Genomic DNA, 17,120 nt, shown 5'->3' on the forward strand with positions numbered 1-17,120 from the left:
AGGTTGGACGGGGCTTTGGGCAACCTGGGCTAGTGGAAGGTGTCCCTGCCCATGGCAGGGGGGTTGGAACTAGACGGATGATCTTTCAGGTCCCTTCTAACCCAAACCATTCTATGATTCTATGATAATTTCAGCCATTACAAAACTAACATATCCTCTGTTTAGTAAAAGCCCTAGTAGGAAACATGCAGATAATAATTTTTCATCCATTTTTGAATATATCTTAATTCTAGATTTTGATCAGCACAAGAATCAAAACACCAGAAGATTATTTGCAACTAGTATATACACTTACCATGTTGTTCACAAACATTCTCTACCCTCATGTGGAGAAATGAGTCATATATTTTTTTCAGACATGTTAATCTGGTACAGAGCTTATTTCACAAGTAATAAAAAAGCATTACCCAAACATATACTTTATTGTCAGTTCCTCTATCAGCAAGATTAACTAGAACCTGCTATATTGTTTCCTTTAGCTAATGTATGGATACTAAATCAAAAATCTAGCTTGAAGAAAACGGCAATAACTTGGTTACGTGAAAAGTGCTACTGTTCTTTTCTATTAGTAATCAGTGTTTTTACAGTGAATTTACAGGGAACATGTATGTTCACAGTATACATATTTTATATGTTAGCATTCTATGCACATTTTAAACATAATAAAAAATGGGCATGAATATTAGCAAAATAAAAGGTTATAGAAAGAAGAATTAATACTCTTGATGAGAAATTGCTTTCTCAAATCAGTTGTCATGTGGGGGAGGGGAGTCAATAATTTTTTTTTTTTTTTTCCCCTTATGAAAACAATAATGTGAAATATTTTATTTCAGGTTAAGTGAACTGTTTAATATGAATCAAACTCTTTCATTCCAAAGCAATACCACATTTTTTTTCTATCTCAAAATAACAATTAAAAATATACTGAGATTTTATTTTAGGCCAAGGCAACAAAAGTAAGACTCAAGGAAGTGCCTGACAAGAGTATGATTACCCAAAGCTCTGTGGGATGAGAAACCAACGAGGCCAGAACATCTAGATTCAGATCAGTCTTGTGGCAGAAAGGAACTGAATTATCATCACCAACACAAGAATTCTAAAGACTTTTTAAGATTCCAAGCCCACTTTTGTTCAAATTTCACATCCCCTCAAAACACATGTATGTGTATATCCCAACTTTATTCTAACCTCCACAGTTCAGGCTTTAGCCCCACGCTCTCTCTCCACTAGCCTCTTGGAGCATAACTATTTGTATTGTTGCTCTTAATCAAAAATTTTGCAAGCAATGAATCTCATCCTGTCCCGATTCACCTCTGCAGAGACAGATGATAACCTAGGATCTCACATCTCCAGATGTTCTTGTCTTACCACAAGATTAGAGTCATTCTCCAAGAAAACTGACTAACTAAGCATTTTAGACAAGTTCCAGCAATACCAAAAGAAGAGACTAAACAGAAGGCCCAAGCCAAATTTTCAGTACTCCGGGAAGATGGAAAATGTTGATTCAATTTTGTCAGGCCTGGAAATGGAGTGCATCTGTAATATGCTGCCTTGTCTACTGGGTAACAGGATAGAAAGAGATGCTTAACAATTGTTTCAGAAACACGGAAACAGTTCATTTCAGATACATGGAAGAAAAACAATGCAACGCTTTCTTTCGTGAAAGCTTGCTTTATATATTTAGTGCTCTTCATTCACATACCATACTGGCGAAGATCCAAGCAAAGATTAGCTCCATCCACTACAGTGGCATTTCGGCAAATGGTCCACAGATTGAAGTACATGTAAACAGGCAGAGAAGTGAAAGCTGTAACACCAAGCCAGGCCAACATAAAGATGTATGTCAGCATTATAAACTGCAATAAAAGAGGGAAAAACAAAACCAGTAGTAAGTCAAAACTTAACTGATACTCCACTGCAAAAAGAGGATCCACAGAGAAGTAACAAACACATTTATGACTGGTTTTGTCTGTTTCGGTCCTTATTTAAATTATAGTTTTGTTCTGATAATCAATTCATGATCTGGTCAAAGTGAGTGATGAAGAACTAACATGATGTTTCTGAAGAACAAGCAGTTATGCTTCCAGAGGTGTAAGCTTACTCTACATTCCTGTCACTACTGGGCCTATGATTAATTCAAAATACCACATCTGAAGCACAGACAGCTGCATGCTTTGTGAAGCAAATCTTTCTCTCTCCACTCCATAGTTAAGACAGGAGGCCACATGTTTGTTTTTTTTTTTCCACTATCAATCATGACGCAAAAAATAAGAATGAAATACAGGTCTTAATAAAAACGAGTCATTATCCATGGCTGCCACAGAGTCTCACTGGTAAATTCATTTTGCATTGATCCAATGAGACAATATATTTGTCATTTTGTTTCTGTACTTAGACAAATTGGGAGTCTACATACAAGGGAATTGATCTTTCAGAACAAACTAGGGTGCTTAACTCTGTAATAAGAAATGCATTAAATAACATGCTTTGCAACGTGTTCTCCAAAGACTACAGATTTTCTTTTTTAGCCATGAGTATAGCGATCTGCTTGTAGGAGGCATTGAACTCTACTTGCCTTTAGGGCCCACAGTTATGCTGGCACACCCAGCTTCTGTAAATATATAAGCATGCTAGATTCCTACTCTGATGCTATCCTGAGATGACTAGCGGGCACGTTCATCAGTAAATTACCTTTTCGTTTTATCCTGTGGAGAAGATATGAAATAGCCCCAAGATTTGATGGCTTTGGAAATGACAATAAATCTAAATACATTACTGAAACAAAACTATTTGAGCACACTATCATTTTTCTACCACAGAAAAACATTGATCCTGAGAATAAGAAATAAGCTATTTTAAAAAGCTAAATAAGATAGTCCATAATCTGCTTAAAATGAAATCTTAATGAGTTAATAAGGGGGAAATGGAAGACATTTTCTAGTTCTTTTTTAATGTAAGTTCTCTCACATCAGGTGATAAAGGAAAAAGCCTAATATAAATACATATTTTAGTTATGGAAATCAAATAAGGTCAGACTCAAAAGTGTGCAAATGGTAATAAAAATTGCTAGACAAGTGGCTTGTCCACATTCCCAAACAACAAAAGGTTTGAAATTTAGGTGAGGTAGTATTGTTAGTTTGAAGTCATGGGATGGACATTCTCAAGCAATGTTAGAGACCTTAATTTGATTTACTTTAACTCACTTCCAAAGAATATTAAATAAAAGCCATTTTATTTCTGAGGTAGTCTATTTACACAGGGATTTAATGTAGTTTAATTAATCCAGTTTAAAATTCAATTCAGATTAATTTTCCTGATTGTCCCTAGGTAGATGAGTCTTTCAGCAGTAGTCTGAAAGGCTGGAGAGTTTATAGCACTAAAAATAATTATCAGAAGGATGCAGGAAAGTAAAAGATAAAGTGGAATAAAGAATAGAAGTATTCCATTTAATACTCTGGATATCTGCTTTCTAACATTTTATTTATTTAGTACTCAACACTTCAGCTTTTCCTACTAGTCTGTAAGTTATGAACCATTTCAACTTTTCCCATAACATCAAACAAGTTTAAAAAGGAAACTGATGTGTCTAATCTATGTTTAAAGATTTTTGAAAATGTATTCATGCAGATAATGGCTGTCTTCCTTTTCAATTTTTTCCCAAAACACTATTACTAGAAAACCAACTGATAAAATAGAGAAAGTAATAGCAAATATATAATAAATATACACCCTTGAATGTTACATCAGACTTTTCTGTGTGTCAGTTATTTTATATAATGGAAATTTTGTTCCATCTATTGCAGAAAAAATAGTCAATACAAGTAAATACTGCTCTGTACACACTCCTATTTATTTTTTTCATTATTGCTCCTTTATTATTTTTTTTTCTCTCCATATTAGTGTTAAAGTTAATGAGACAACATCTGGTTCAACCCCAGGCACTCATTTACAAATAATTACTTGGAAAATTACTTGGAAATGTAGATTCACTTCAGGGCTATGAATTCCCAACAAAAATGCCATGTCTGATCTTAATTTATTATCAAGCTAAAAAGTTGTACTCAGTTTTTCTAAGGCAGGAGCAAGAAATAAGAATGAAGGCTCACTATGTGTTCTCAGAACAGCCTTTAAATTCTCAGTTTACTATATTCTAGAAGTATTTTAAAAGTAAAACCAACCTCTTTAGTTATTCTAAGAGTTTGCCAAAAACAGGTAAGCCAGGGGCCTTATTTCTGAGGTTTCTTCTAGAATTTCTGAACTAAGTATTTAATAAATTTAGTACGTCTCTCACAGTGAAGTAGATGCATAATAATTTAATGGAGAACTAAATCTTTAATATTAGTTATATTACTGAACAGTAGTAATTGTTTTTAAGACTGGGCTCTGTACAGATTCAAGAATCTTCCTATTCTGTGATTACTACCAAATGCAGGAAAAAGACCATCCTTACTATGAGGATTACAATTCCTATTTAATATCTGTTAATATTCTGATCTGTAGTAGGTATGAAACCTCTGTATCCTTGCTTGCTTAAAATCTGTACTGAGATAATACAAAGCATTGGTAGGGCAAACAGGGGAAAAAACAGAGCTTCTTAGCCCCCCAAAAAATCTGCCTTGGGCATAGAATAAGAGCAGGAGAAATCTGTCAGATTATAGCTGCTGAGAGTCACAAGAGCTACCTTCTTAGAGAGAATTGCTTGCTTATTTATGGAAGGGATTCTCTTTTAAAAACATGAATCTGTTTGGGTGAGTATCTTAGAAAAAGCGAATCAAATGTTGATTTCATTTTAGAAAACAAAGAACTTTATTTTTCCTTCCTCAGTCACTTTTGACTGAAGAGCCAGTGGCCAATGACATGCCCAAATTCATGTCATAGCAGCAAGATGAAGGGGAATAAAATAAACAAATCTTATTTGTTTCATGTAAACATAACTAAAATGCAAAACTTCACATTAAATCACTTGGTAGATACGAGTTATTCCTGGAAGGTGCTATCACTGATATCAGTGAAGCAAATCACAAAAATGTGATCTGTGCAATAATACACTTTCTGCTCTGAGGGTGGTAAAAAGCAAAAAGTTAACCTTGCACAACGAGTTATTAGTTTCTAGCAATAGGAGGTACTAGCTTATAAATTCTTGTTATAATTGAATGAAATAATTAATTATTATTATTTTTTTTAAACCACAGGTGATATACTAAAGTACTTTTTTAAGATCATTTTCTCTTCTATTACAATATTCCCTCTTTGCTCTAGAGACCTTACAAGAAATGCTTAAGGAGCCTGTTCACTCCAGGAATTAAATTCAGAACACAATCTCCTGAGATTCAAAGGGATCTTTCTCCTTTGAAGTAGCATTCTTCTACGTGACAAGCCAAAGATTTATGAAATAGCAGTACAGCATCTTAAAGAGATATCACAGTTTGTTCCTTAGGATGCTATGTATTGCATTGGTAGTGAAAATTACTTTCTCTGATCAGTTCAGTTTTCACTGTAAGAAGCCAAACACATAAACCCAGAACAAACTGGAAGTGGTAGTGAAATTCATCTACCAAAATATGAAGATAAAAGCTCACTAATTGATACTCAGTTCACATTAGGAAAGGACAGCTAAAGTAAATAATTATTTGAACAAAAGAAACCTTTAACCTTTGTAGTAGTTAATTTTTTGTACCAATATCATGGCTGGTAAAACTCTCTTGACAGATTTTATAAGCTTTCATTGCCAGTAACACCTTTCCTGAACCATAAATTATCAAAGTAAGCAAATCATCAACGCTTCTGGAAAGATTTTAAAAAACAATCTGCTGCACAGATCAATATCAAGAAGTAGATATTTCAGGGCATGTTCTAAAATATTGTCTATACAGCACAACAGCTTTCATGGTGGTCATAGCTGGTTGAAATCCTGTTTCCACTGAAAACATTACCCAAATCCTATTTATTTAATAAGACCAAGATTTCAGTTACTGCTTTCTTTTTAAAAAGTATGGGTACTTGTCCCATGAAAAGCCCATTCATTGAATTTCAAACACTGTTCTTGGTTTAGTTTTGTTATAAATATTTCAATACCCCTGAAGAAGCATTGTATGATTGGCTCAGTGACCCTAGGGATACAGACAGTGAAATCATATAAAAAAGTCACTGTTAATACAGAGAAGTGGGTTGAAAAAAGTAAACTCCAGTCATTTTATTATATGACACTGCTGCTTACTACCAAAAAAAATTACAGAAAAATAGCAACAAATTCAGAAGTGCCTGAATAAAATTTAACTCCAGAAACCTAATGTTGCCATGTAATTTTATCTTTTTTCCAAACTATTTACTTACATTTACACTTCCTCTCAATTTAATCATATACTTACTTTATACGAACTCCCTGACGTGATCTCTCAACTCAGAGAGTTGTAAAACATACACACACACACACAAAACTTCATTGTTTACTTTCAGCTTGACAATCTTAAGAAGTTCCTCCCAAACCTCTTCCCAGGCTCAGAAATTCAGTTTTTGCCAGAGATCAAAACTGTATCTACAAAACTCATACACCTCCATCCTGCCAAAAGCCTATTATGCTTCACTGTGGAACCCTGTCAGTGCAGGACATCACCTTGCTGCCTCTAACTGGAAGACTGGGAGGCCCCTCACCTCCGCAGTGCGCTGTGCAGTCATGGTTCTGGGTGCAGGTTTCCAATGCCATGTCAGAACAAGGCCCCGGGTGTCCTTTGATGGCAGTTCAGAAGCATCAGCTGGAACATCTTTTCAATTTCTTCCTGAACTGCCCTGTCTCTCTAATATCACATTCACTTTCAATCATCTATAGATTTAATTTCAATACTAATAAAAACTTATTTAGCTTTAGCACCTTGCCCAGCTTTAAATTCATAAATGACCTTTGGCTCTCAGGCCTTCTGCCTCAGTTTTGTCCATTTTTCTGAGAAGAAATTCCTTAATGCTACTGTTTCCTTACTCCATGCACGTTCTGCATAAACACATTTGCATAGTCTTTTAAATTAATCATTGCAGTTCCCACGTATTTTCTGAAATGACGAACTTTTTCTTGATGAAATTGTACTGATAGAGTGCATAGTTCTTTCTGTGGTTTACAAGAAGTCAGACTTAAAAGTACTACATGTGTCCCTACCTCGGACTTATTGTTTATTTGCATTCAATTTTCTATAGGGTTCAGACTACTGACCAATAAACTTTTATCATGGATTATTCTAAATATTAGGTATTCTGTTCTTGTTCACAATCTGTATTCTTAAATTACAGGTGTTTAGTTCTTTTAAATTTTGGGAGGTTCAGAATTAATCCAACAGAATTTTTCAATTTTTGCAATTTGAAAGAAGAACCTCTACATAAATACTTCAACCTCCTCTCAATATTTTTTGCAACAGCATCTTAAATGCATAGTTCCCCCTATGCAAATATGAGAGAGCACGTCAAAAACTCGATGAGCTCCTCTGGAAAGGGTTTTAACATTGCAGAACCTAAACCAGCCTTTGCTGCTTAATTACAAATGTTAGGTTGTCTAGAGCCAGCAATATTATTCTTATTTATTTAAACCTAAATAAATCAGAAATTGATAAAACTACACAGATATCTTTAAACTAATTGATATATCATTGCTTAACATGTTACAGATCATCCTTTGCCACCATAGCCAACCTCTCTCGGTATTCATACACCCTTTCACACACAGTATGAAATCTAGATATGTTTAAGATGGGCATTAAGAAGCTCACAATCAAATGGCCTCCTCTAACATTCTCATTTCTGCATTAACTAGCATTGTCTACATTCATACCTCATTCCTGAACAGAAGTAAAAGATGAAGCAAAACTGTTTCAACTTATCTCATTTTACATATAATACTGCTGGAAGAAGGAGACTGGTATTCTGATGTGACCACTAAATTCACTATAAATCACAGAAAATACACACTTAAAAAATCTTTTCTGCTTGGTCTAAAATATCACTCTCATTGCTTACGATCACTTGTTGGACATTTATTATTGCCTTTACAAAACATGTTCATCCTATTTCTCTCTCTGACATATTATACGCCCAGGCATAGCTCCAAGAGTCTTGTTGAAACATGGATACATTTCATGCTCTGCTATTACTGTCATGTGGTTGATTTTTCCTGGCTTGCATTCAAGTCAACTGCTTCAAGAGGAAAAAGAATTTTTAAAAGGGCAAAAATAGCCAATATTGGTCTAAATTTCTCTTCATAGCAGGACAGACTTCTCAGGTTTGCCTCACTGCAATTCATCCATATACTAAATGCTAGCTAATGTGACATTCCTTAGATTGTCAAAATCTATTATGAGAAAATGATTAAATCCCTGAAATTTTAAATTTTGAAGCATCCGTTTTATGGAACTGTTTTCTCTGGGGTTTTTTAAACATTTTCCTTCTACAGATATTTTAGATTGATAAAAAGCTGATTTTGACAAAATTGAAAGCAATTCTCACTGTTACTTTCTGGTTTTTATCTGCACATACATTTTTCTAAAGTTTCCTTTAAATGAGTATTTCAAGGTTGAAATATTCTACTTACGATGTCTATTGCTTTTTAACTATTTAGATGACTATAAAAATTTGGTTTACTTTTGGATTTACTCTGAATTGATTTACTGATAGCAGTGGGGGAGGAGATTTCCACAGCTGCATCAGAAATACAGAAAGATTTTTTAAGAAATTGATTAATTTTTGGAAACTTTGTTTTGTAAACAAATCCACTAGCTATCACAACATATTCACTTTGAAAAAGATGGCTTTGCATTGATGCAAGCGTAGGTTTTTCCTGTAGATTTTATAATTATCTTTTCTATACTTCCTTGTAGAACAATCACACTACATTTTTTTATTTCTGAATCTTCTTTAGAATGTTGATGGTTTTGTAGAATTATGCTGCTTAAAGATGTTAGCATTAGTTATTTTATGTGTTCTTCAGGCACAGCTATAACTTTTGTAGTCCAACAGGCTTCTGAAGTCCTACAGAGCACTGGATCTATTTAATAGCAGCAAAATTTCCTATTTAATTTTACAGTCTTCCAGATAGTAATTACTTTTTCTCAAAATGTATATGCATATATTTTCACATTCTCACAGTTTTCCTCCTCCTTTTGTTTTTCTTTTTGGTACTCTCTGGGAATACAACTAAGGGACTGGTTTTGTATTTAAACGTGATTAAAGATAAATAGCCTGTTTTTAAAACTGCTTTTTGAAAACCTGGAGTAGACATATTCATTAAATAATGCTGCTTCATGGGTTCTTCATACTATGTTCATGTCACATAACTACTCAATTCAAAGACATAAAATATTAAAATAATCAGTTCCATCATGACCCACACCCTGCCAATGTCGGCGGGTCCTAGTAGTAAATTTCCAGGTATTTTGTTTCCAAATTGCTGATAACCTATTTAGAAAATCCTGATCCATACTCGCTTTTCAGTGATGACAAGTTTTCTATACACAGAAAAAGATAACACCCAGCTGGGAAAAGATTGCACTATACAGATTGTTTACATTTTTCACATTGCCAAGACTGCAATTTTTGTTCAGGAAGTTTGCATGGTCTATACTTGGGAACAAGACAGTGAAGCTTAAACTAGAAAGCAGAAATAATACTCTTATAAATTCTCTGAACAGATTTGTCACTCAAAGTGAATGCTTGGCTGTCAAAAATAAGAACATGTGTTCTTTCCTGACTTTTTCTTAATGGGGTTTGAGAAGTCTATGAAAGAATCAAGGGGTAGGGACCTTCTTTTGTAATTTGCTGTCTTGCCAAAAAGTGATAGTCAATAATCAGCCAAGGGATTCTAAAACTGCGACCATAAATGTTAAAACTCTTCAGTTGAATGAGGTATTGATAAAAATACTCTGGTTTGCTAAGTCTAACCAGCTTAACTTGAATACCAATCGTCATATGCAAATAAAAGGATACAAGCAGTGAGGGGATAAATTTATGTTTCCTTCCTTCTTCCTGGGCAAGCAATATCAAAACCCATTTACAGTGGTAAGTACGAATTTATAAATCATCAATAAGAAGATGCAGTTCGTATGAAGAACAAAAAGCTGTATATGGTTTATGTGGATTTTAAGCAGGAGAACTGAAAAACAAGCAGGCTATAAACCATTAGGAATGGATAAAGGACACATCTTTGACCATAAAATTGGGAATTTATGATAATGCCACTCACATGCACAGGTTTAAATAACTATAAAAAGAGTAAGCTATCTAAATGCAGTGAAAAAGAATAAGGCAGTCAGGTGAGAATAAAGTTCTGGGAAAACTGTGATCATTTGTTGAAGCATTCAAGTTAAAACTGTGAAGGATTATCTGAATTTAGGGGAAATAAAGCTATCACCTTGAATGATTTGTGATGGTCATAATAGAAAGGTAAAGCCCATGGAGAAAGTGTAACAGCTTACACAGTCCAACTCACTTTGGGAATGTATGACAGCACATTTTTAGAAAACAGTTTCATTAAAAAACCTACTTATTGACTGATCTTACATGCCAAGGAAAATTCCTGTCCTTGATGTGAACAAAACACTCACAGCATAATCTGAACAAAAAGTCTGTCCAGCTGATCACCGATAAAAATTCTGTCAGTGAGCAGCAAGACCAAGAGAAGCTGAGAAGTTACTGGCAAGGCATAATAGAATGTCTGGCACACTCTATTAAAGGAAGCAATGTACACTGCAGTCAACAAAAGGGCTGTGTATAAAACACATGGTAAATTATGTGAGAAGAGGAATGATCAGATGAAAGAGTGATTTTGTAAGTGTGATATCCCCAAGTGAGAAAATCTGAAAGTATAAAGAAAAACAAAACAATATGGCCAGATTACAGAAATAAAACAGACCAAAAGTACAGTCAGCATCTAGAAATATATAATAAAATAATCTCTGAGCTCACTAAAAAAGATGTCTAAAGGTATAACAAATACAGAAAAAGAAAAGTAATAACTTTCATTCTTCTTTTTAAGAAAGCATATGTATATTAACAATGTAGTTGGGAGAGTAATGGCATAAAGATAAAGAGATTCTCTTAACCACTCAGCTGAGTTCTGAAGTATTGCTATGGCTTGTCCTTCCTATTTCAAGAACAATCACAGAAGATTACAAAGAACCAAATCCTCTAAAGAAATTTCATCACTGGTCAAGTATCCAGACATAAGTTGACTTCCAGAAATCTATAAAATCATTAATATGTTTTATTTTATTTACTAACTCTAGCAGTGTTTAGATAGCAAATGTTATTCACCTAAACTCCAGTTGAAGGGTTCAAGCAGGATACATCCTACAAAATTTAGATAGTTGACTGAAGTGCTTAATATAAAAGACCTAGTTTAAAAGCCTTGAAGGTTATCCTCTGCAGAAAATAGGACAGTCACTTGCAGAAAAATTAACTTCATCTGAGAAAGTCTCTCTAACCTTCTCTCTCCTTTAACTACCAAAGGAGCATAGGTCCTTCTCGTGACAACTGTACCTACATTCCTGGTTAGGTGGGACACATCTGTGTCACAATACATTCCCTCTCAAATTAACTTCTCCATCATCTTCTGGGGTATTTGTGGCAATAATTCATTAAACTGTTTTTTAACTATGCAGTCTGAAAGGTCAGACCACCATATGAATCTCACCTTCCCCATTTCCCATGTTAGTGTCTGAAACTACTTGTATGGTATTCACTATTTAGTATGTATTGGGATAAGAGTTTTGTTAGACACTTTCCTTATTTAAGATCAGATTAAGGGATTCTAGACACAACGATACATCTACTGTCTTGGAGAGGTCCTTTACTTCTCATAAATGAAGCAGCAGTGGTATGAAGCATTCTGCATTCCTCATACACCAGTATTCAAATCAGAAGGAAGGCCTCTCTGGCTGTCAGCTCAGCATTTTGCCACCAGAATATACAGATATGGTATTTGATTTTCAGAAAGGAGAGCTTCACTTCTAGCATTCAGAAATGATGCATCTGTTCTGGGTGGGAAAGCCAGCTGAGCCTGCACTGAACTCCGTTCCTCCTGTTACACAAAGAATCAGATGTCAATATGATGCAGTTTCACTGCCTCTAGAATAACTGGTCTGGTAAGGGCGAGATGAAGTGACAAATTTACATCCTTTACAGATGTTTTTTCAAAACATTTGTGGAGCTTCCATGGTTTTTCTTGCAAAATAAAATTTGAGAATATTTTGGAAAGTCCAAGTTTTAGTTTAAGCATTTAAGAACCAAGGGTCAAATAGCACATAGGTATTCAGGTAGCCAGTATAATTTTCAAAGGCTGAAAAATCCCTTTCACTCATTAAAATAAAAGGTTCCTAAATACCAAAGAAACAGAAGATATATTAGCTAGTGCAACTTAGAATATAAAACATCTTTCTCTAGAGCCTTAACACGTTTCTTTTAAAAGGTAGGATACAAAGATAAGAAATACAACTGCTAGGATAAAATCTTCATTCAGTGTTTTCTGATGAAATAAAAAGAACTGCTTTCCCATTTCATAGCATAAAATTTTCATAAGAGTAAAATTTTTCAAGGAAAAAAGGCTCATTTGTATTTCTTTCTTATTGACTCTGTAAGCAGACATTCTAAAACAAGGCATAAATGAGGTTTTCCATGATTAAGCTAGCTGAATATAAATAGGAAGGGTACTAAATTTCAAATATATGAACAGTGGCACAGTTGGCCTCAGATCTGTCTCCCATTCTTCACTAATGATGCTGCAGCACAAGTATATATAATTGTTTTTTTAATTATCTAAAAGCATGTACAGGCATTGAAAAATAATGACTAAAACCACAACCATCCCTTCTCAAATGTGACTGGCAATGTTATACCACTTTTGGTTTTCTTTTGTTTTACTTTTCACAGAAATTAATTCTGAAAACACTGCCAGTGAGACTCTTCACTGTCACCTTCCACAGGCCGTCTCTCAGATGTGAGAGGGTACATCCGCAGCGGCACTGACATGACTTGGGTGCTAGGCCTCCAAATCCTCACAGAGGCTGGTTAATCAACTATGCAATCACTGCAAAGGCTAGGCTGCTATTTCTTTTTGCATTACTTCAGGCAAAAAAAAATCCTAAAAAAAATTAGAACTAAAAAGTGTGCTAGTCACAATGAAGGAAGGAGGTCAGGAAAGGCACATGAAAAACTTCTGTAGATGTTGTGTTTCGATGTTCTTAAAAGACTGCTTTTTGAAGAATATCTTGTTAAGAAAGAGAAAAATGTTACATTTCAGATTTCCAGAGAGAAATATAGCTTGTCCATACCAAGTTAAAACGAGCTTTTCCTCCTTGACATTTTTTTGTTGTTTTTTTCCTTCCATTTTCCTAATAGGTTTAGTCACAGACATAATAAATATACTCATGCAAAATACTAATAAGAAATAATTGGTGACAATGGTAAAGCAGAAGGACTTAATTTGCAGACTTTAACACACTAAACTGGTATTTGGGAAGACATCAGAAAATTTGATGTGAAATCATAGTCACAACTGGATTTTTACAAAGGTGGTTTTCATGTGGAGCCATTTTTGTCATTTTAATTCTTCAAAACAAGAAATATCCTGTATGTACATTTCTGTTAGTATTAAGGTATTGCTAAAAGATAGCAACTGTTTAGTCTTTGACCGCTTAGAATTTAATATTTGCAAAATTACCATCTCAAGAATTTATACAAGGAAGGTTACTTGCCAATCCTCTTCAGCAGCATTATATCATTTTGGCAACTGCACATAACAAAATTTGTTACAGCAAATTTGCATAGCAATAGTACAACTTGGGCTTGACACACAAGGGCACCGATTAGGTTTGATTTACCTCTCCAGTCATCTTTGTGTTGTTCTTAGAACTTATTTCTTCATATCACTGCATGATTTAAGGAACTGAATACTAATACATAATACATAAATACATCACTGGTGGACTGAAATATTTTCTAATTCCAAATATTTTTTAAAATGTAAACTGTTATTTGCCCCTTAAGAATTTTAAATATGAGATAATCAAAATAAACCTAATAAAAAAGGGTATCATTTTAACTGACAAAAATGCTGTATATGTAGTCTTACTCCCAAACCTCTAGAGCACAGAATCAAAAACCAAAATAGTAACTCAAAATAGCAATCTTAATGATATATCATCTGAATAAGACAAGCAAACTGCATATTTTTTTCCTTTTTCAGGGAAAAGAAAAAACTTCCACTAACTTCAAGAATAACAACAATGTGTTTAACTCAAAATAATTGATAGCTTATTTAACTGTGATCATAAACAGTACACAGCCTTAACCTTAGCAGCACCATGTATATCAATCCAAGGTTTCTTAAAGTAAAACACATACATTACGAATTACAGATTAGGAAAATAAAATTCTGAAGGAATTAATTTAATTAATAATAAAAGTCATATTAACCATAGAATAGATGCTTAACTCTTCATTTCTTCTAGACATGTGCTACAGAATTAGTTTATACTGCAAGGGCATCAAAACTGATGCAGCACTGCTCTGCTGCAATACTGAGACAGGCCTTTATGGCAGCTGTGAAGAAAATACAATGTTCTGAAAAATTTGCTACTCTCTACAGAATTTGAACTAGCTTCGTAGGTTCTCAGTGAATATAGATTAGAGATTTCTTTCCAGGAAATGAAAGCAGTGTTGGTATAAGCAATGATTGCTCTGTATTTAAAATGTTCCCAGTCTTTATTTATATATTTATTTAAAAGCTTTAAAACAATTCTTAGTCAAAGTGCAAGACTCATACAATGACATTTGACATGAACAAAAGGAAAAAAAAGATGAAAAAGCAGCATTACTGTGGAGCATGTTACATCTATGTAGGGATGGCATACATAACATAATCCCAATTTCCAATGAGTAGATTATCTGTATTCAGTTTAAATTTAAATGTCAGGATAACCAAAATAACAGGTTTGATAATCTTTAGTGTGACTGGAAAATACTCTCTATTGCCTATATTTGTTCCTAGTCTGTATTCCAGTTTAATAAATGTTGATGTTTGTAGGAGGGTACAAGGAGGAACCTTCCACTGGCTATTATTTTATGTATCAGTTATTGTAAATATAGTATAACAGTAAGTCTACTTTAACACCCAGATCTACTTGGCTATATTTAATAATTTATTTTTCATCAGAAAATATGATTTGTTGGTATTGATGGTGTTTGCAGAAATATCCAACTCCAACAGGTACCAAGTGTCCAGACCTTTTACCTTAGGTGCAAAAGAGTCAAATGCCAGAAAAGTTCGTTACTACCTGATATTGAACAGAGAATTTTAAATAATCCCAAATTCAAATCGTTAGCAATTTTAGTATGAAGAATCTCCATTTAAGTCCCAGTACAAATCAGAATTTTTTGAATCTAGGTTTTCTAGGGTCATAAATGAATAGTCTCTCCAAACCAGAGATAACATAAGAGTAAATAATGGACTGTTTACCATTTAGAAACAAAACAAAACCTGATGACAGATCTCAGTCTGTCCCAAAGAGGAACAGGAAAGATTTCTGAAATAACAGTGAAAATACTAGCAAGAAAAAATATTTCTTGCCCAGTATGGCTGAAGGTATTACACAGTTTTAGTCCTGTTCCAAACAGTTTAAGCTGCTGAGAGAAGAAACTTTCGCATTCATCTGGTGGAATTAATTGCTCCTAAATTGCAGGAGTTACTTAGTGATTAAGCAACATAGAGAACATTTCTAACACTCTATATTCTCCTTTGCTATTTTTAACCACTAAACTGAGGTATCAAAAAACGTTAAAGAAAGAAAAACCAAAAATAAACTTCACAAGGCACTACAAATACACAAAACATGTTGAAATTGTCATAAGTACAAAAGCTTTCTTAACCACTTACCCAGGCACTGACGCATCTGCCACAAGTGGTGATTTTGAAATCCCCATACAGATCCTTGATGGCACCAGTTGTAAAGAATCCCTCCACCATCAGCAAAATGCCATATACAAAGAATGCAGCTGCTACACCATATATCACATACTTGAAGATGTCAATCCTGTATAGGAACAGCAAAAATTATTTATCTGCATAAAAATTTAAAGCTGACTCTGAAATTTCAGGGTGAGATAATCAGACCCACTAAGCTTCAAAGCTTCTACACTGGAGTCAGCTTAAGTGCTTGATGTGCTAGAATGACAGCTGAAGCTGAGGACAGGAGTGAACTTTGGAAAAAAACAGAACTGATATAAGAAACACAAGGGCATTTCATTTAATAAAATGTAAAAACAGATCTGTGTAGGTAAAACAGCACAATTGTCAGAATAATTTAAAAGTCGGTTATTTTATTTTTTTCTCTAAATAAATTGGCAAAGAAAAAAGAACAAAGGAAACAAGACTGACACATCTCCTAAGTAACACATTGTATCCAGCACTCAGCTTATAGAAAAGATATTTTGTCACAATCTTCTAAAAACCTTTTTAGATATATAAGTAGTTCTCAAGCTGCAATGCCAGTCTGTGCTATCTTATCATCATCATTATTTTTCCACTTACTCTCCAATGGACAAAGTGCCTGACAGATTAATAAAGTCATCAAGAGAGATCCCTAACTTCAAATCAGAAACATGTTATTACAAAAGTAATAAGGTCAGATCATGTGGCATTCTTCTATAATGGGGATTTAAAAACACCTTTTCATAGACCCAAAGCTCAAGAAATGGAAGGATGGCTTACATGAAGAGCCCTAGGAAGCTCAATATATTTTGAAGATTACCTGGGTTGTGTGGTTGTCCCGCCCAGCACTGTCTAGAGTTCAACAGTGGCTCAAGGAGATTCTGCCTCCTAAATGTTCTCTCATGACCAGGGTTTATGAAAAGATTTTTGAAAGTACCTCCCTGTTCTACGTGTTTTGTCTAACCTTGGAAACATTTCTAGGGACCATTGTCTTGGATCAGCAGGTTTCAATGTTTCCTGCTTGGACTTCTCTAAAAAAACTAGCCACAGTAAGCTTCCAGTTTATGAATATGACACAGAAGGATTTGTGCAACTCTTTAGAGAACAGTAATGTGCAGGTTTAAGATGTTAGTAAATTCCAGTCATATCGTCCAGGTCAAGA

At 34.3% G+C, this 17,120-nt stretch overlaps 1 protein-coding gene across 2 annotated transcripts in view; it reads right to left on the minus strand.

The window, feature by feature from the left end:
• The window catches only part of GPM6A (glycoprotein M6A), a 127,105-nt gene that overhangs the window by 11,299 nt on the left and 98,686 nt on the right, over positions 1 to 17,120 (minus strand). For both annotated transcript variants that reach the window (XM_074905779.1, XM_074905780.1), the window contains 2 exons: positions 15,905 to 16,061; positions 1,703 to 1,856 (listed from right to left, as the gene is read on the minus strand). In XM_074905779.1, coding sequence (XP_074761880.1) covers positions 1,703 to 1,856; positions 15,905 to 16,061 — 311 coding nt within the window. The remainder of the gene's footprint in view (positions 1 to 1,702; positions 1,857 to 15,904; positions 16,062 to 17,120) is intronic.

Source organism: Athene noctua, chromosome 4 (assembly GCF_965140245.1).
Source record: "Athene noctua chromosome 4, bAthNoc1.hap1.1, whole genome shotgun sequence".
Taxonomy (NCBI): domain Eukaryota; kingdom Metazoa; phylum Chordata; class Aves; order Strigiformes; family Strigidae; genus Athene; species Athene noctua.